Genomic DNA, 20,429 nt, shown 5'->3' on the forward strand with positions numbered 1-20,429 from the left:
GGATTCGACAAGTACCCGTTGCAAGACATCACATAACCGAAGAATCCGATAGACCACTCCACCAGAGCCCTTAGTTTCGACACGAGAACATGAAGCTATAGACCCTTTCACTGTTTACAAACATAGGCCGTGGACGACTTCTGGTTGTGCTCACTGAAGTACCCCGCTAAATCTAGCAAGCAAGAAAAGCATTGGCCACTATATCCAGTAGCAGCAGTTTGTTAAAATCTAAGCCCACAGATAGCCCACAGATTTTCAACACTTTTCCTCTGTACATAACGACAATTTTACATGTCGAGATTACCGCAAGCAATACAAGAAATTTTATGTATTAATCTTAAGGTGCAATGCACATGTCTTTTGTCTCAAAACTTAAAAATAGACTTTCCACTTAGTGAAAGAACTTAAAAACGCACTTTGTCTTCCGGCACAGCAGATTGACGAGGCCCGTGATCGGAAGTTTCTAGGGGACGCTCTTTCACTGCCGTTATTGCACGAGTGAAACTGTCTATAAGGCAACAAGTTGACGAAATGCTGTGCGACGACATCATCCAGCCATAGGAAAGCCTGTGGGCATCACCTGTGGTCTTGGTGAAGAAAAAGGATGGAACCCTGCATTTCTGCGTCAATTATCAGTTGAACAAGATCACAAAGAAGGATGTACACCCCCTCACACATATAGACGATGCATTGATCGGCTCTGCAACATGAAGTACTTCTCGTTGATAGATCTCAAGACTGGCTACTGGCAAACAGAAGTCGATGAGACGGATCGTGAGAAGACTGCCATCGTTACTACGCCAGACAGCCTCTACGAGTTCAAGGTCATGCCATTCGGACTGTACTCGGCACCTGCAACATTCCAGCATGCGATGGACGCGGTGTTAGCAGGGTTGAAGTGGCAGACCTGTCTTGCTTACTTGGATGACATCGCCTTTGCGGGAAATTTCGCCCATCGCCTTAGGCAGCTTGCGACAATACCGGAAGCCATCAAGCCATCAGGGCTGACTCTGAAGCTGGAAAAGTGCCACTTCGCTTACGATGAGCTTCTGTTTTTTCAGCCCCGTCATGAACAAATCTGGACACTGCCCTGATCCACAGAAGACAGCTGCCATTGCTAACTTCCCACAGCCCACCCAAAGGAAGGGAGTGCACAGATTCCTTGGCTTGTGTGCCTATTCCAGACGCTTCAGACGAAATCACACATCGATTTTAAATGGGAAGCGCCGCAAGCCGAAGCCTTCCAAGGGCTTGAAGGGCGCCTGCAGTCACCACCAGTACTCGCCTACTTCGACGAAGACGCCGACACTGAAATCCACACCAACGCAAGTAGCCTAGGCCTCGGCGCCGTCCTAGTCCAAATGAAAGATGAATTTGAAGGGGTCATTGCTAGCGCCAGTCATGCACTGTCAGAAGTGGAAGCCAATTCTACGATGGAAAAGGAATACCTTGCCACCATTTGGGCTACCACGAAATTCTGCCCTTACCTTTATGGCAGGCTCTTTTAAGTCGCAAGCAACCACCACGCCTTGTGTTGGCTGGCAAATTTAAAGGATCAAGATGCCTCGCGCAATGGAGTCTGACTCCAGGAATTTCAGGGTGTCTACCAAGGTAACATTTCCAAATTCCCTGAGTTTTCCAAGTTTTCCCCGAGTGCCTTTGCAAAATTCCCCGAGTGATGCAAAACTGTTTTTTTTGTCAAGCCAAGCTGAAACCATATCGCCCGGTGCTGCCACTCTAGTAAGCATATGAAAAAAAAATTTAAAAATGACTTAATCCAACTTGAACATTAAGGAGTAGCGTTTATGTTATTCAAAAAGAGAATAGAAGGGAGAAGTTAGTAAAATGCACAGCCAATAAAATCTCTTCGAAAAAAATTGCAAATCGAGTCGGACATTCTCAAATACGAATAAAAAAGGAGATGCATACAAAAGCAAATATTTTCGAATATGGGCTACTTCTATCAACTGATAACAAGCTCAGTGGTATGAGGCGTGAACTTTCTCACAATTGAGATTCTCTTTCAACAGCTCGTAAGTCAACCTCAACTGTTCTGACATACTCTCAGCCCGCACACGACGCCTCAGTGTTGTGTTTCACCTATTTAAAGAGTTTATTTTGGCTTGGATGAGGGACACTTGCATCTCGGCGTCAGCCAACACTTTGTTTTTTGAGCTCAAGCTCCTTCAAAATGGTGGCAGCATGCTTCCTATCCCGTTCATGCCTCAATGCATTGGTCCTTTCTGTTCTTGTACTCCTTCCGCTACTCATTCGCCCCACAGACCATTCAAAGCACCTTCTTGGTCAGTTGAACAGTCCACATCCGACTTTTTGAACTCCTTAGAGGCCGCGAAAATGTCTGAAAAATTGGCCAGTTGGAAAAAAATAAATGCACATCATTTACTGCCCTTAAGGGCTCAAACCGCCACAGGCACATTCGAAAACGCTCTGAAGGCCTGTCGGTACACGTATTAGGCATATCGGTGATCATGCTCTGAAAGGAAATACCGGGTGCACGCATGTATAATTAAGGAATACGTACTGTGTCCCGTGGCTATAGCCCCTTCCCACGTTTGTTATGCTTCACTGCAATACTTTTGCGTATGCTTCACCAAGTAACATATCTGTACGGAGGCGAAGCTGACTTTCGGGACCCGACATTAGGCAACGCACCGTGCTTTCCAAGCTTCTAAGCCAATCGCGAAGACCGCAAAGGCGGATTCCGTGCCATTGCTGACAGCAGTAAATTCTTTCAATAAAAAACACGGCACCCAACGGCAAGAAGCTTCATAGCGAACGTCGAAGTAGCTAGGCCTAGCGTTGCCGCAATGGTGGTTACGGCTGCCAGCGGATCTGCGTGCGAGAGCGCCGATTTGAGGCGGCGAGGTAATCAAAATGTGAGCAGTGGTGGAGTTAATGCCGTTTCGGACCTGCGGTCACGGCAAAACATCCGGAAAATCAGACGGCGAAGAGTTCTTGCGTCCGAAATTTCAGACGTTCTGATACAAATTGACTATGTAGCACATGGTGGTGCCGCGAAGCCGTCCAAATTATCGGGAATCCGGAAAGTCGGTCGTTGACTGTACACTGGTAGCACCTCCAGCCGATGGCAGGACATCAAACACGATTCATTACGATTCCTGTCTGTAACTCGAGCCAGCATTACCGCGACTTTCGACCCTTTCAATAAAATTACGCCTAATTATCCCTGATAGAGGCACAAATTCCCCGAGTTTTTCCGGACTACTGAAAATCCCTGAGAATTCCCGGCTTTCCGGTTGGTAGACACCCTGAATTTGACATAATCGTCGTCCACAAATCCAGTCAGAAGCACTTTGACGCCGACTGCCTATCACGTGCCCCCATTGACCCGCCAGCGCAAGACAAGGACAATGATGGCGCCTTCCTAGGAACAATAAGCACAGAAGACTTTGCTGAACTGCAACGAGCAGGCTTGTAGCTAAAAAACCTAGAGTATTTGGAAGGCAACATCGACAATGTCCCTAGGGCATTGATATCCTTGTAAAAAAGGACTTCTCCCCAGTCTGTGCAAAGTTCCTCCTCATTGTGCCAGCAGCAGTCTGGTCAGAAGTCCTGCACACCCTGCACAACGATAGGACAGCCGGGCACCTCGGGTTATCCGTACGCTCTCAAAAATACAACAGAAGTACTATTGGCTGCCCCTGACCGACGACGTCGTCCGTTCCGTCGAGACATGCCAAGACTGCCAGAGACGCAAGATACCACCTGCGGTGTTACTACAACGAATCAAGCCTCCTTGCCAACCATTTCAGCAGATAGAGATGGATTTGTTAGAGGCCTTTCCGACCTCAACATTTGGAAACTAGGGGATCCTCATGGCTACCGACTACCTTACCCGCTACGCCGAAACAAAAGCTCTGACAAAAGGTAGTGTGGCAGATGTCGCTAAATTCTTCATCGAGAACATCATGCTGCGACATGATGCCCCAGAAGTCTTCATCGCCAATAGAGGAGTGGCCTTCCCTGCAGAGCTCACCCAAGCCATTTTGCAATACAGCCAGAGCAAACCACACGAGGACTACTGCTTACCATCCACAGACAAATGGTCTTATGGAGTGGCTGAAGAAGGCCCTCGCCAACATATTTGCAATGTACATTAACATCGAACACAAGACATGGGATGCCGTCGTGCCGTACGTAAGCTACGCTTACAACACGGCGGTGCAAAAAACAACACAGATCGCACAATTTAAGCTGGTTTACAGGAGGAACCCGCACCTGTATGTATCGGAAATTTCTCAAATGTTATCAATGGTTCTATCGGCTGTCTGTTGTCACCGAACGTTGTGTAATCTGCTTGTATATGTGACGTGAATGGTGTGGTACTTACCGGAAGACATGCAGGCACCAGCGATTACTCTGGAACATTCAATGACTCATGTATAAAAGCTGAGGCACTTGACCCGTGATCAAATTTTCGATGATCGCCGACTGTGTTCGCCGCGACCGTTGTACTTTGAGTGTGGCCTGTTTTTGAGGGTACAGGTAAGCCCAATAAAACTAGTTTCTTAATTCACAGTTTTGCTGCTTTCTTCCCGGTCACTACTATGTGACAATATACACTGTCCACTCTGCTTCTGTAGATGCTCCCTCTATCAAGTTTAAAAGGCCACGTCGCATTGCCTGTTGTCTATCCCACGCATGGTCATGCAAAAGAGATTGAACCACTTTACACTTATAAAAAGATATGAAAGGCCTTAGAGAGCATTTAAGACAACATTTACTGTGGTGTCGCATGTATTTTTTTGTTGTTGATAAAGAAAATGTAAACAAAATCAGGGGCCAAAATGCAGACATGCCAAAACCACTTTATTACAGTATTTACCCGAATCTAACATGCACCCTTTTTCTAGAAAATGGGTCAGAAAATCATCTCTGTTACAGTCAGATACCAAACCAAAACCACATCTGCAGCATTCACAACAGCCCATCATCATAGGCGTCAAGACACAGTGTCATCGCCATCACAAGATGGCGAAAGAGCAAATTTTCATGAAGGTAGCAGTGGGTTAATTTTGTGCTCGACTACAATCTGGAGTGGTATTTCCGGTCAATTACTTTGGGAGACACTTTCAGTTTCATGAGATTTCATGGGACTTGGCATCTGATAGGTTGGCATATAAGCTCGGCAGTGTCCCATAAAATCTCGAAAAGTGATCATAGTTGCATCTATAAAAGAGGTCCCTCAAAAATACTGCCGCCATGTTTAGCACCTTTGGCCAAGATGTGCAAATGGCAAAGAGTACATGTCACTTATATTATGAAAGCTAATTAAAAGAAAATCCATTTTTTGTGAAGGTAAATTTTCTTCTATAAATCGGGGGCATGTTACATTAAGGTGCACTATTGTTTACTGCAGTATAGTGAAAAATTGGATGCACATTCAATTCGGGGTCGCGATAGATGCGCGTACACGAGGCACGCTGTAGTCGGGGTCCCCAGATTAATTTTGATTGCCTGGGTTTCTCCAACATGCACCTGAACCTAAGTGCACAAGTGTTCCATATTTCGCCCCATGAAATTTGACTGCCACCTGTGGGATTGAGCCCGCCATAATCACTGGGCTACCGGCGCAGGTACTGTGTTGGTAGCACCTCAAGGGGCATGAGTTCTCACAACTTTAGTAACCAAATCTTTGCATGTTCATTAGTGCACACTAATGTTTAGCATGTGGTTAACCTGCATTAACAGAAGCACCAAGGTTTCAACCACCAAAAGTTAACAACCGAGGTCTTGCCCTCAACTACCATTGCTTCAAAATACCAGGAGAGCTACCAAATGTATATCAAAAGCAATTTTAACCATTTTAGCAGCACTGCAGAAAAAAAAGAACAAGAAGAAAGATAGATGACCAGAGTGGAAAAATTTAGTGCATGGTGCTGCTACTGATGGGTACACAGATAGCGAAAGTGTCACTTTCCTAGGTATATGGCATGGGAGAGGCGGACAACTGCTGTCAGACGCAATAAAAATGTTCAAGCCTCATCTCAGTCATGTAAGGAGACTACAATTCAAAAGCAACGATAAAAATAATTCCAAAGGGAAAGCTTTAGTGTGGCCTTACAGTAATCAACAAAAAGTTAAAAGTGGAAATGGCCTGGCAATCTTGTTATCCATGTGTTTGCAAGCTGCAGTGTCAAGCAGACTAATTTTTGTGCTCCGGTCAAAATTGCTAACCTCTTTCCCAGATGACCTGTCCCCCTTTTCCAAACTAAAGAAAATCTCTGTATAATCAGAGTACACAGGAAATTATAAAAAAGTGCATGCCAAACCACAAGTTTTTCTTGACCACTCACTATTTGGTGTCGAAGCCATCACAAGATCACCAGCAGCCTCCGCATCTGAAAGAGCGGCACAGGAAAGCTGTGTCAAAGCTTGCATGCTTATTATTGTTGAACAAAAACAGAAAATCCTCTGCAGATGTATGCTAATCTCAGCAGTATATACATTGTGGACAGTAAAGCAGTATACCCGAGTTCTCACAGCCTTCAAAAGCACAAGGGCTGTTTGATGGCTGTTCTTACTTATGATCCATCACCAACGATGCCTGCAACTTCTCACCAACACCCTGGTCATACAGCTGCTTTGGGGATCCCAAGCAGACTGCTATGCTGGCTGCCCTTTGCCACTGCAGCCGTAAAAGCTCCCAGATGACCAACATGGCGCCAGTAAAGCATGTCGCATGGAAGAAGAATAACAGACTACTAGCTAAAAAAAAGCACAAAAGTGTATTTGTGTGAGACGTATGCAAGGTAACCTATTTTATAACCATTGATAATCACATTTCAAAGCAAAACTGACGCAGTTGTGTAATTGATACTAAGCACACCACCACATGCCAGCCTTCGTTTTATGAGAACAGCTGGGGAACTCCCATTAGGAGCTTCGCTGCAAACTGCAGAATCCAAGCAAAAAACCGTGGGCAGAGTCTTGAATATCCTAGCAGGTTCATGTGACCATTAGTAAAGTACGTATGAAAAACAGCGTCAGCTGTTGAATGGCACTCTCCCCAACTCCCTGCTAGTATCTCCAGCAAACCGACACGACAGTTACAAGACATTTTCTTGAATTAAATGAAGCTTGTGAGGTCTTAAGCGTGCTCTTGGGACAAAGGAACATCAAGACAGTAATGGAAGCAAACAAAAGGGTACTTATTACATCTTCTATTCACTAATGCCAGCTAGCTGAACTACAACTAGTGGAACATGCCGATGGGTGCTGATGAATCAATGAGTGGGAGGAGCAACAAACATTTAGTAAAAGAAATTGAAAACACAATAAGGCTTCTTGTTACTTGCACTAGCGGGGGAGGGGTCTAGGCCAAGACTCCTGTAGCCTCGACTCCTGCAGCTGTGCTGTGCTGGTCACGCAAGTTAAAGCTGGACGACACGGCCTCCGGCCGTTCGTGCATGAGGTTGGTAATTGGAGATGTGTGTGCTGTGTAGGCACATGCCCAAGTGGTGCAGTATAATGAGGCATATTCTTTGCGGTGCGGACATTTACAAGAGTAAAGTGTGGGGTGTATGGCACAGTAAAGACCGAAGTGAGGACATGAGCATTCAAAGCTGTCACCCTACCACGGTCTCTTCCGGCGCGAGACATGTGGAGATGGGTAGGTTCGTTGAGCAAGTCTGCAATGTGCTTTTACGGTGCTGTATTATAGTGGCATAGATTCCACTTTGTGATATGATCTTCATGCAGTGCCCAGAAGGCATGGGCCCTAGCTACAGCATAGGCACACTTTCTCAAAGGGACTTGTGTCCAGGGGTCCATAGTGGGCTTCTGATTATCTTTCCCTGGCAGTCCCAGATCACTGCCGAGGTGATCTGGGACTGCCAATGAGCATTGTGCTTGCAGCATCTCTGGCTGTTCTAGACAGTCAGGGACAACAAATCAAAGAGGCCCACTATGTCAATGTCCAGAAGGGTCATGTCAAGAGGTTGGAATTATATGTATGGCCAGGTTGCTAGACTGGACAGCTCAGTTTCTGTAGGACTCGGCAGCCCGGTGTGGTAAAAGCCAGTAGTTCCTCTGAATGATGAAATGTGCTTCAACAATTTCCCATGCGCTGTTATGGATACCCAGAGCCTTTAGGCAAAGGGTGGCCATATTTGGAGAGTTCTAAGGCCTGTTTGTAAGGTTTCTTAAGAAGGACGACGATCTTGTTAGACTACCACGGGGTGAGTGAGAGGTAGGGTGTTGCGTAAGCCACTAGGCTGATAAGAGCGTGGATGAGCTGAAACATATCTGCTTCTTTGAGGCAGATGTGTCGAGACATCACTATCGACCATGCTTATCTCTTGAACTGTTTGTGTGAGATAATAAATAGTGGTGGCACCTCCTCTGCCTTGTAGGTAAGGACCTAGAATGAGGATATTGTTTACGGTGGGGATTGGTCAGTCGTTAAAGGGGTCCTGAATCACCCCTCATCTTGGTGAAAAAACAGCCCACGTTTAGCATACACTGCAGTGAACATATCAGCCAAGTTCTGCACTTGTGTGCAACGCATGGAGCTCGCAAGCCGAGCACGAAGTCGCCTTTCTTTCAAATGCTCTTTCCAACAGAAGCCTGCTCCCTACTCTTTTCTGGATACTCATTTTGTAATATAGCATATTCCCATACGCATCTGCTATTGGCCAATAGCTGACATCAATCAAGAAAGGTGTTTGGCTCAGTGCGCTTCTTCCTAGTGCTATTGTGTATATTTGTTGAAGTTTAACAAACAGGCTAAAATAAGTGAGAATCTGCTTTCGAATTTCAATAAGAATTACATACTTCCAGAAGAAGCCGAATATTGTCTATCCACGCTCAGCTACAGCTGCCCATATAGGAATTAAACTTTCGCCACCCTACTTAGTGGTGTGGTAGCCATCGGGTCTCGCTAATTTAGACTAGTTTTGAATGCTCAACAAGCCTCAAAACATGGGAAACTTAAGGTCAGGCCACACACACGCTTGCCAGTGCGCATTCAATCATGGCCACTCCTTAGACGCCCTGGCAGACTTCGCTTCGTATTGAACTATATCTAGCGCTTCAGAATGCGCACATTGGATTAGACTATTATCCATTGGTCAAGCTACTATCCAACTACTATCGGTTGGTGCAGGACAATGCCAGTCCGCCCAAATTATCGGGAATCCGGAAAGCCGGTCGTTGACAGGGCGTCAGGCGTCAAAGACGATTCATTACAATTCCTGTTTATCACTCGAGCCAGCATTACCGCGACTTTCGACCCTTTCGATAAAATTACCGCAAATTTTTCCTGATAGAGGCAAAAGTTCCCCGAGTTTTTCCAGACTACTCAATATCCCTGAGAATTCCCAGTTTTTCCTGGTTGGTAGACACCCTGAAAGCCAGACTGCTCTCTCCTCGCATGCTGGCACACGCACGGGGAGTCCAGTCTAGCCATGGCAGTGCTAGCCATGATGCTGCAGGCAAAGAACAGACAAGGCAAAACACTATGTTTGCAGTTCAAAGCAGAACTTCTGCTGTCTTTGCTCTAGACTTGAGCTTTCGTATTGCCTGCTCAACTTGGCATGGTTGGCTTGAGGGCTCGTCGGCACTGATGCCACCTCGATGCGGCTGCCACCGTGGTAGCATAGCATTGGTAGGTTCAGATTATGCGCAGTGCATTTAAGAACATTAAAACTTTTCGTGCAGTACGGTCTCTGCTTAGAGAGGTGAAAACCACTGAAAGAATGAACCACTGCCGGCATTATTCGATTTTAGCCAATACTTCTACATTTTCCTATACAGTTAAGCCCGAATATAATGAAGTAGGTAAAATCAGCAATTTGCTTCATTATATCCAAGTCGTTAAATTAAAATTTGGCTTTTTATGCAAATAAATACAGTCGCTGATCGATTTTCCTTAGAAGGAAAGGGGCCACAGAATTTTCCAAAATATCGGGCAATCCAAAAAAGAAAGTGAATGAGAAAAAAATGTATTGTTATGAATTTGGGAGTCATTGACAAATGTCTCCCAAATTGACAGGCTGCCATTGGAATATGAACCTGGCAACGTTTAACGCTAGAACGTTATCTAGTGAGGCAAGTCTAGCAGTGCTATTGGAGGAATTAGAGGGCAGTAAATGGGATATAATAGCGCTCAGTGAAGTTAGGAGGCCAAAAGATGCATACACAGTGCTAAAAAGCGGGCACGTCCTGTGCTACCGGGGCTTAGCGGAGAGAAGAGAACTAGGCGTCGGATTCCTGATCAATAAGAATATAGCGGGTAACATACAGGAATTCTACAGCATTAACGAGAGGGTGGCAGGTCTTGTTGTGAAACTTACGTAATAAGAGGTACAAAATGAAGATTGTACAGGTGTACGCCCCTACATCCAGTCATGATGACCAGGAAGTCGAAAGCTTCTATGAAGACGTGGAATCGGCGATGGGTAGAGTGAAAACTAAATACACTATACTAATGGGCGACTTTAATGCCAAGGTAGGCAAGAAGCAGGCTGGAGACAAGGCAGTGGGGGAATTTGACATAGGAATATCAGGGGAGAGTTATTAGTAGAGTTTGCGGAACAGAATAATATGAGGATAATGAATACCTTCTTCCGCAAGCGGGATAGCCGAAAGTGGACGTGGAGGAGCCCGAACGGCGAGACTAGAAATGAAATAGACTTCATACTCTGCACTAACCATGGCATCATACAAGATGTGGACGTGCTCGGCAAGGTGCGCTGCAGTGACCACAGGATGGTAAGAACTCGAATTAGCCTAGACCTGAGGAGGGAACGAAAGAAACTGGTACATAAGAAGCCGATTAATGAGTTAGCGGTAAGAGGGAAAATAGAGGAATTCCAGATCAAGCTACAGAACAGGTATAGAACAGGTACCGCAGCCGTGGTCTAGTGGTTAGGGCGTCCACCTCGGCTGCGGTAGGTGGTTCGTTCGAAACCCGCCGCCGGAGACCCTACCGGTCAAGAAAACGGGTACAGACGTGAACCCTGGCCAGGCGCCCGGCTTTCCTTCTAGGGTGTGCGTCTGGGGGAGGCCTCGCAAACCCCGCCCCCTGGGCTGTAACAGTCTCTTATAGCCCAATAGTTTCGAACTGTTCTAACCTGAAAAGGTGGTACCCTCGATACGTCTGTGAATCACAGGTCGATCAAGTACGCCCGTGGTACTGTGATGACAAGTCTCACAGGTAAACACTGGCTGTCACAGGCTTGTACTATGATCACAGGCTTGTACTGTGGGGCGACTACGTTGGGAGAGCGAAAGGCACTGCCGCTGCCACTGGTCGAAGCGGCTGCTGCCGCTGCAAAGGCGGGACTCCTAGCCTGGATGGAGGGAGGCTCTGCAGGCAGGGCGGTGGAGGAGCCTGCACGACTGGATGCTGCTGCAGCGAGAGCTGGGGATGATGGCACTCCAGACATGTGCGGGGACGTTGGTGAACCCTGCTCACCCTCTTCCGCCGCTTTCTGGATGATGATTTCCTTCGGTGGCTCCCCATAACGGCCGGCAAGCGTAAGACTGATGATCTGGTCTCCCTCGACCTGCACCGAGAGGATGCCCAGCTCGCGGAGTGCCCGGTCACCACGCTGGGCCAGCTGCCGCAGCCGCAGCGCCGCATCACGGGGGAGCGTGAATGTCACCCGCACGCTGTTCCACGGCTCCACCTTTTTCACCCACAACGGCTGCTCCTCATCGGAGATGAGTTCCCTGAGGCGCAGCACGAGGCTCCGGAGACGCCCCGGGAATCCGGGGTCGCGCAGGTCCCCCTCACAGGTCAATACTGTGGTGGCTAGGTCCTGGCCTTCCCCTTCCTCCATATCTGCTTGAGATATTTTTTCGAGCATAATTTTATCCCCGTGATGTGCGCCATGGAACAATAACAGAATAACAGAACAAGGAAGAGGACCTTAGTGTTGAAGCAATGAACGACAATCTCGTGGGTATCATTAAGGAGTGTGCAATGGAAGTCGGTGGTAACTCCGTTAGGCAGGATACCAGCAAACTATCGCAGGAGACAAAAGATCTGATCAAGAAACGCCAATGTATGAAAGCATCTAACCCTACAGCTAGAATAGAACTGGCAGAACTTTCGAAGTTAATCAACAAGCGTAAGACAGCTGACATAAGGAAGTATAATATGGATAGAATTGAACATGCTCTCAGGAACGGAAGAAGCCTAAAAACAGTGAAGAAGAAACTAGGAATTGGCAAGAATCGGATGTATGCGTTAAGAGACAAAGCCGGCAATATCACTACTAATATGGATGAGACAGTCCAAGTGGCTGAGGAGTTCTATAGAGATTTATACAGTACCAGTGGCACGCACGACGACAATGGAAGAGAAAATAGTCTAGAGGAATTCGAAATCCCACAGGTAACGCCGGAAGAAGTAAAAAAAGCCTTGGGAGATATGCAAAGGGGGAAGGCAGCTGGGGAGGATCAGGTAACAGCAGATTTGTTCAAGGATGGTGGACAGATTGTTCTAGAGAAACTGGCCACCCTGTATACGCAATGCCTCATAACCTCGAGCGTACCGGAATCTTGGAAGAACGCTAACATAATCCTAATACATAAGAAAGGGGACGCCAAAGACTTGAAAAATTATAGACCAATCAGCTTACTGTCCGTTGCCTACAAAGTATTTACTAAGGTAATCGCAAATAGAATCAGGAACACCTTAGACTTCTGTCAAGCAAAACACCAGGCAGGATTCCGTAAAGGCTACTCAACAATAGATCATATTCACACCATCAATCAGGTGATAGAGAAATGTGCAGAACATAACCAACCCTTACATATAGCTTTCATTGATTACGAGAAGGCATTTGATTCTGTCGAAACCTCAACAGTCATGGAGGCATTACGGAATCAGGGTGTAGACGAGCCGTATGTAAAAATACTGAAAGATATCTATAGCGGCTCCACAGCCACCGTAGTCCTCCATAAAGAAAGCAACAAAATCCCAATAAAGAAAGGCGTCAGGCAGGAAGACACGATCTCTCCAATGCTATTCACAGTGTGTTTACAGGAGGTATTCAGAGACCTGGATTGGGAAGAAATGGGGATAAAAGTTAATGGAGAATACCTTAGTAACTTGCGATTCGCTGATGATATTGCCTTGCTTAGTAACTCAGGGGACCAACTGCAATGCATGCTCACTGATCTGGAGAGGCAAAGCAGAAGAGTGGGTCTAAAAATTAATCTACAGAAAACTAAAGTAATGTTTAACAGTCTTGGAAGAGAACAGCAATTTACAATAGGCAGCGAGGCACTGGAAGCCGTAAGGGAATACATCTACTTAGGGCAGGTAGTCACTGCGGATCCGGATCATAAGACGGAAATAATCAGAAGAATAAGAATGGGCTGGGGTGCATTTGGCCGGCATTTTCAGATCATTAACAGCAGGTTGCCATTATCCCTCAAGAGAAAAGTGTATAATAGCTGTGTCTTACCAGTATTCACCTACGGGGCAGAAACCTGGAGGCTTACAAAAAGGGTTCTACTCAAATTGAGGACGATGCAACGAGCTATGGAAAGAAGAATGATAGGTGTAACGTTAAGGGATAAGAAAGGAGCAGATTGGGTGAGGGAACAAACGCGAGTTAATGACATCTTAGTTGAAATCAAGAAAAAGAAATGGGCATGGGCAGGACATGTAATGAGGAGGGAAGATAACCGACGGTCATTAAGGGTTACGGACTGGATTCCAAGGGAAGGGAAGCGTAGCAGGGGGCGGCAGAAAGTTAGGTGGGCGGATGAGATTAAGAAGTTTGCAGGGACGGCATGGCCACAATTAGTACATGACCGGGGTTGTTGGAGAAATATGGGAGAGGCCTTTGCCCTGTAGTAGGCGTAACCAGGCTGATGATGATGATGATGACAAATGATAGTTTCATGCCATACGAGCGATATCTTCACATCAGCAGTACGAATTAAGCGAAGCCAGCCACGCTTTCGCATGCACTCCATCCCCACAGCTGATAGCATTGCCCACATTGGGAGAATGCTACCACGAAAAGCGCCGGCCGCGGGAAGTGAATGCTTCATTTGCCTCTCGCTCCAACGAGTCACCGAAACTCGAGATTAGGCAACCTCCAATACTAAAAGCACAGTAAGAAAGCTTACTTGGAGCCACGCCATCTTGGCACACCCACTCTTTGCACGTGTGGCAGATTACCTCTAAATCAGCATGGGCGGCTGCATATGCACTCACAACCATGCATAGCCTTGGGCCGAGACACGCACCAACTTACCCCCCACTCCGCCCACCCCCTCGTGTGTGCTTGATCACGTCACCTCTCTTTCCCTTTGCTTGCGCAGGAAGGCCGCACTCGTGAAGCCACCATCTTTCTTGCCTCACCCTCGCACACTTTCACTCATACCTAAAGCACACAAGTGCGTGTGGCACGATAGGATCTTATTGCACTTGGACTTTATACAGAACATGATATGGCTCCACTTTGGCGGTCACTCTTGTCACGCAGCACATGATTTGAGAGGTGTGCTTGCAAGCAGCCGTTTGTAATTCAATAATTTACCCATCTGCGTCCTTGCATTGTATTGGCATTCCTTTCCGGCGGCAGTAAAATTTAGTTATATTGAAATCGCATACGAACAGTTAGTTATATTGAGGTTCTAAATACATGGTGTTCTACGGAGAAGAGGTCATGAAAAGTTAAATACTTCGTTATATTGAGAATTTTGTTATATTGAAGTTCGTTACAACGAGGTTTAGCTGTATTGCTTTGCATGCATGTGCATTAAGCAGTCTGCCTATATATTGAGTTCTATGAGAGAAATACTGGTGGTCAAGAAAACGTGTTAGAACGAGTACCGCACTATAAACAGTTAGGTTACGAATGATCCGTACAGTAAATATTGTGGCTGAGAATACAGAACCCTGCCATGTGCCGTGATTGGGGTGCAGGCAGAATTTCTGTGCCTAGTGGATCAATGCTAATGGCAGCTGTGCAATTCGTTGGGAAAGCACAAATGAAGGTCTTGTATCTGCAGTGGCTGGTGTTAAGCTTGAGGAGTACACTGGGATCGCAGTTATTATGTCCCCTGATTTCGCGACGTCCCGGTTTTCATGACGAATTAGTGCACTCCCCGTGAACTCTACGTAGAGACAATGCATTAAAAACCTTGAATATATGACGTATGCACATCCTATCTCATAAAACCTCACCTCAACTACTGTCAACACGTATGGGGAACCTCAGCACCCTCTAGCCTGCAATGCATTCATCTTTTGCAGAAGAAATACATTAGTCATGTTTTAATGCACCGTACCGATCCCACACAGCCCAACTTTTTCACAATTCTAGAATAATTAGCATACACAGCTTTTATAAGTACCGACCGAGTGTCAAGTTCAAAACAGAAATAAGACATAACCGCAATAGTTTACAACTTTTTGCAAATTTGCAAAACAAATTACCATACTACCCAACTTCATATGCAGAAAGCTAGTTAGCAAATACTCCTCGTCTCACTACTGGACAACAACGTTTATCCTACACGTTACCCTCTTTTTTGAACACCTACAAATTATATAGCTTTGATTTATTTTCTTGTTCTTACCAGAATCTTCGCCTTATGTATGGTGCTTAATTCTGCGTACTTCCTTTTGCAGTGACTTCATTTTCATGATTTGTATTGTCATTAGAACATTTCTTTTCGATCATTTTCCTGTATATATATTTAACTCAGCAGCGGCAGCTGCTGTTGCTTTGTTTTGTTTGCATACTTTCATTATGTTGCTGTGCTTGCCAAAATAAACACACCAGGGGTTGTAGGCTCGTCAAGTTGCCCTCAAGCGGCTTTTTTCCCCTCCGCCCTCCCATCTAACATGTATGATGGCAAAAATAAACATTATTAACATGAGAAAACAACCTGCACGAAACTACGAAGCCAATGGCAGACACACGAGAAGCATGACCAGCTCCACCCACTCCCTCACGGCGCTGTCCCCTCCATCAGAAATGGGAGAGCGCCCCTTCGCAAATGGAAAGCTGCACAGGTTTCCAGACTGCTTTCTAGCTGTTTTCCACCCCTCGCCTTCACTGCCTTCTTATCGTTCATCTCCCTTCCCCCTGGATCACGTCGCTTAAACGGCACCCACTTTCGTCTCTTTGTTGCTGTCTCATTCCACTTTCTCGGCATTTTACCTTAACAGCACCTGCTCCTGTCACCGAACGAGTTCATGTGACACAGTGCCTTTGACACAGTGCCTTTGTGACACAGTGCATGGCACAGTGCGGCATCTTTGTACAGTACAGTAAGGGCACTCTCGGCTGCATATTCCTATGCATCCATTGCAGAGTCTCACGAAAATGAAACTATCTCTGAAAGTGATCACCCTAAAGTAACGCCCTAGTGCATATGGGAAGTTTGAAAGCATACACAAAAATTGAACCCATCAGCCACCGTAAGGCACACAGGTCGTATCGGCTAGTGTGCTCACATGGGGAATTTGCCGCACCAGCACCTGTAGGGGCCTGCCTCCCTAAGCTCATCACAACAGAAGGCTTGTTTCGAGGCTCTGCCCCCTGTAGTCTATGAGACTCTTTGTAGACTATTTTATCTAAGCCTAAATATTTTTGGTGACACATGACTGCTTTAGCTGGAAACAGTGCTTCATCACTAAGAAATGGTACATCACATCTCCTTCCAGAAGAAAAAACTGCTAAGGCTAACGCATATAACAATTTTTTTCAGTCAGTGTTTACTATAGATAACATTATTCCCGCAATTATAATGCAACATTACATGAAAATTGGTAAACGAGACATTACAAATGATGGTATTTTCAATCTACTGCTTAAACTTGACCCCAAGAAAGGTGGTGGCCCCGACGATATACCTAATACTTTTCTTAAAAGATATGCAGAGTGGTGTAAATATCTTGGCTTAGTTTTCTGGAAACCACTTACGACTTCACAACTACCTCAAGACTGGAAAATTACAAAGGTCATCCTGATCCACAAGGGAGGTGACGCAACATTGCCTCAAATTTCAGACCCATTTCACTAACTAGCACATCATGTAAACTTCTCGAATGCATAATCTTAAAGCAAATGACAGTATTCACATGAATTTTTTCTCTCCCAACCAACATGGTTTTTGCAGTTGTCTATCAACAGTAACTCAACTAACAGAACTAGTCCACGATCTTGCCGTTACAGTTAATAACCGCGATCAAACTGATTTGATTCTACTCGATTCATCCAAGGCTTTCGATTGTGTTTGTCACAACAATGGCTAAACTTTAATATGTTTGTGGTATAGGAGAATTGTCTTCTTAGATAGAAGGCTCCTTAAATAACCGCTTGCAATTTCTGGTTTACAAAAAAAAAAAAAAAACCGATTTCTAACACAGTCGCAGTAACATCTGGAGTCCTTAAAGTGTGTTCTCTGACCACTGCTTTTCTAACTCTACGTTAATGATATCAGAGCTAACATCAATTGCAATATAAAACTATTCGCAGATGACTGCATCATTTACAGAGAAATATGTTATAATGATCATATTGAATGCTTCTCTAGCCGACATAGCTAACTGGTGCTGTAAATGGCAGATGAAAATCAACATACGAAAGTCCTCGATCATGACTAACCAGGAAGTGGTATCATCAATCCTAATATACGCAATTGACGACACTCCACTAAACAAAGTTGAACAAAAATATCATGGCATTATATTAACCTCGGAGCTCAAATGAGACAAACATGTCAGTAATATAATCTCAAAGACGCTGCACAAGCTATTTTTCTTAAAGAGAAGCCTGGCGCTCAACACCACGTCAATGAAGCTGCTAGTCTACACATCATTTGTAAGGTCTGCTCTAGAATACCATTACTTTTTTGGTTTTTGGTTTTTGGAATTTGGTTTCCGCATACACTGACATAACATAAGCAAACTGGAATCAATACCAAGGAAGCTGCGATGTTGATCCATAACAAATATAAACATACAGACTCGCCAACAAATATTTCAACCCAGTCCAGTTTGCAAACCTATTCATAAAAGTTAAATGCAATCGCCTAAAATTCTTGTTTCAACTACTAAAATATGACTATACGATAGATACCCCCAAATACATTTTATATTCCTAGGCTTGACTTACACGTAATAACCATGTGCACACATTGACAGGACATGTACGTAAAAATGACTAAGTAGTCTTTCTTCCTGCTCACAACAGCAGAATGGGACCAACTTGATCCCATTATTGTCAACATTGAATCATCTGAATTTACCTCACAAACAGAAAGAACTGTGTAAGAGTGCCTATACATGCAGAGGCATCGGCACAGATTTATTTGTTCATTAGGAAATTGTAATGAACCTTTTCATTTACGACAGTTTATCCGTTTGCCATGATGATTCTCAAATGCTCAAAGTAATTTTAGTTACCGTATTTATTCGAATCTAACGCGCACTTTTCCCGATAAAACAGGTCCAAAAATTGCGTGCTTGTTAGAATCGAGTACGACCCTAAATCTGCGTTACCATATCGCCATCGGAATTTCAAAATGGCCACCTCGTACGCACTTCGAGTCTAGCTGCCGTAGCTTCCTCCATGTGCTACGGTATGTGTGCTTAGGCAAGGCTTCGTTTGGCTTAGGTTAGTGCACCGTCCATCTTTCCGTTTTCTGCGTTTGCTGTATCAGTATGGAAGTGCCGACTACAAAGACATGCCGAGTTCATCAGGATGCCGCAATTAAAAGGAAAGCAATCACGTGTGCGGAGACGGATGAAAATCGGGCCGCATCCCGGGCGTTCGGAGTTCCTGAAACTTGCATGCGGGACTGGCGCAAACAGGAGAGGCGATCTACACTGGCTGCTGCTACGTGCAGCACGGCCGCGCAGCCTCTATCTTGAGAGCGATCTACGACGGAGACAGGAGTCTACGCATCTAGGCGCACCGCGCTGTGCTCTCGTCACTTAGTTCACATTGAAGCGAGAGGCCACACACAGGTCAATTCCCTTGCTCCTGCTACCACCCTTCCTCGCTCCAGCGTTTTGATAAAGAGTTTCCATGGTCAATCAGTGAGACGTGTTCATGTTTGCTTGTCTGAATGTGACACCACGGTTGTTAATTTAGCTAGTAAGCGAATGTTTAAAAGCTTATACGGCCGATAAAACTACTGTGGTATCCTGTGTTGGCTTCTGGTTTCGGTTTTGGGTCATTTACATCAGGGTGCCACTCAGTGCCAAACGCTGTAAGTTGCCTCCTGTTTCCCCTCGCAGAAATAAAAATTCATTCTTTGTCTGGTCCTTGACTAAAGCAGTCCGGCTCTTTCTTGCGGCGCTGCGCACCCCGACCGTTTAGGCCTCATGCTCCGTCCAGCCGGCCCGTCGGAGCTACAACTACTATTCTTACTTTTCGTACAGCTGTCTACAAATTCGCTATGGTAATCGATGCTTAGCTTTTCGAATGAAACTGACTTTTTTTATTTATCGCAACTGTACTGCATAGGGAGTAAGTGTTTTTTCCAAATGAGAGGAAATTGTATTTCTGCATGAAAGAATGAGGTGCGCAGTACTGTAAAGGACTTTTTTTAGGTCACGGAAACGGGTGCACGTTACAATCCGGAGCGTTTCTTTCTCCTAATTTTTGGTCGTGGGAAAGAGTGCACGTTACAATCGAGGGCACATTAGAATCAAGTAAATAGGGTACTTGTTTATTACTTTCCCCTAGTGATACCTGTGCTATCGTTATTCTTGGCCATTTCTCGTAAAGCTTCTTGGCTTATTATTTACTATTCCATTTGGTTTTAACATTGTATTACTTGTATAGCTTGTATAACTTGAACTGCATATGTCGTTTTTGTATAACCTGCACTTTGTCTGCCTTGCACTGTACAGAAGAATTATTTTACTGCCCAACTGCCACGCTCTCGAAGGAGAGCAGCAGCATTGAAAATAAGATGTAAACACAGAATGTAATGGCAATAATTGCTTAAAAACAGATAACTTGCTTTCCCCAATGAGCCTATCTGTATGCCAACAAGCTGATTATTTTTAACACAAAAGTGTTTTAAGCCAGGCTCCACCGAAAATCGGTCCCACATATGTACGTCACGCAATCATCATGCAAATCCATGATATGGCCATACTCTGCCGTTTTGTACCAATCAAATGGTCAAGGAAGTAGGCACAATAAGGTTAGAAAGGATTGCTTCATTAAAGAAATTGTCCTCTCAATGTATATTTGTTGCAATGAGGACATTTAGGTATAATTCGTCTTATTGCTGAGCAATTTAGTTGACATGGCCAGCAGCCTGGACACCTACCAGGGTAGTAAAAATGCTAGTGCTCAAGTACCTTGCAGTCATTTATGGACTTCTATTGTGAATGTGAAACAAAGCTGCCACTGCTTGTTATAATACACATTTCACTTTCATGTTAT

The 20,429-nt window shown here is 45.2% G+C and overlaps 1 protein-coding gene across 1 annotated transcript in view; it reads right to left on the reverse strand.

The window, feature by feature from the left end:
- LOC139053201 (protein NEDD1-like) overlaps positions 1-20,429 on the reverse strand; it is a gene marked incomplete at its 3' end in the record, with an annotated part of 76,296 nt that overhangs the window by 19,414 nt on the left and 36,453 nt on the right. The window contains exon 9 of the mRNA XM_070530289.1: positions 6,339-6,383. Coding sequence (XP_070386390.1) covers positions 6,339-6,383 — 45 coding nt within the window. The remainder of the gene's footprint in view (positions 1-6,338; positions 6,384-20,429) is intronic.

Source organism: Dermacentor albipictus, unplaced genomic scaffold, assembly GCF_038994185.2.
Source record: "Dermacentor albipictus isolate Rhodes 1998 colony unplaced genomic scaffold, USDA_Dalb.pri_finalv2 scaffold_76, whole genome shotgun sequence".
NCBI classification, from domain to species: Eukaryota; Metazoa; Arthropoda; class Arachnida; order Ixodida; family Ixodidae; genus Dermacentor; species Dermacentor albipictus.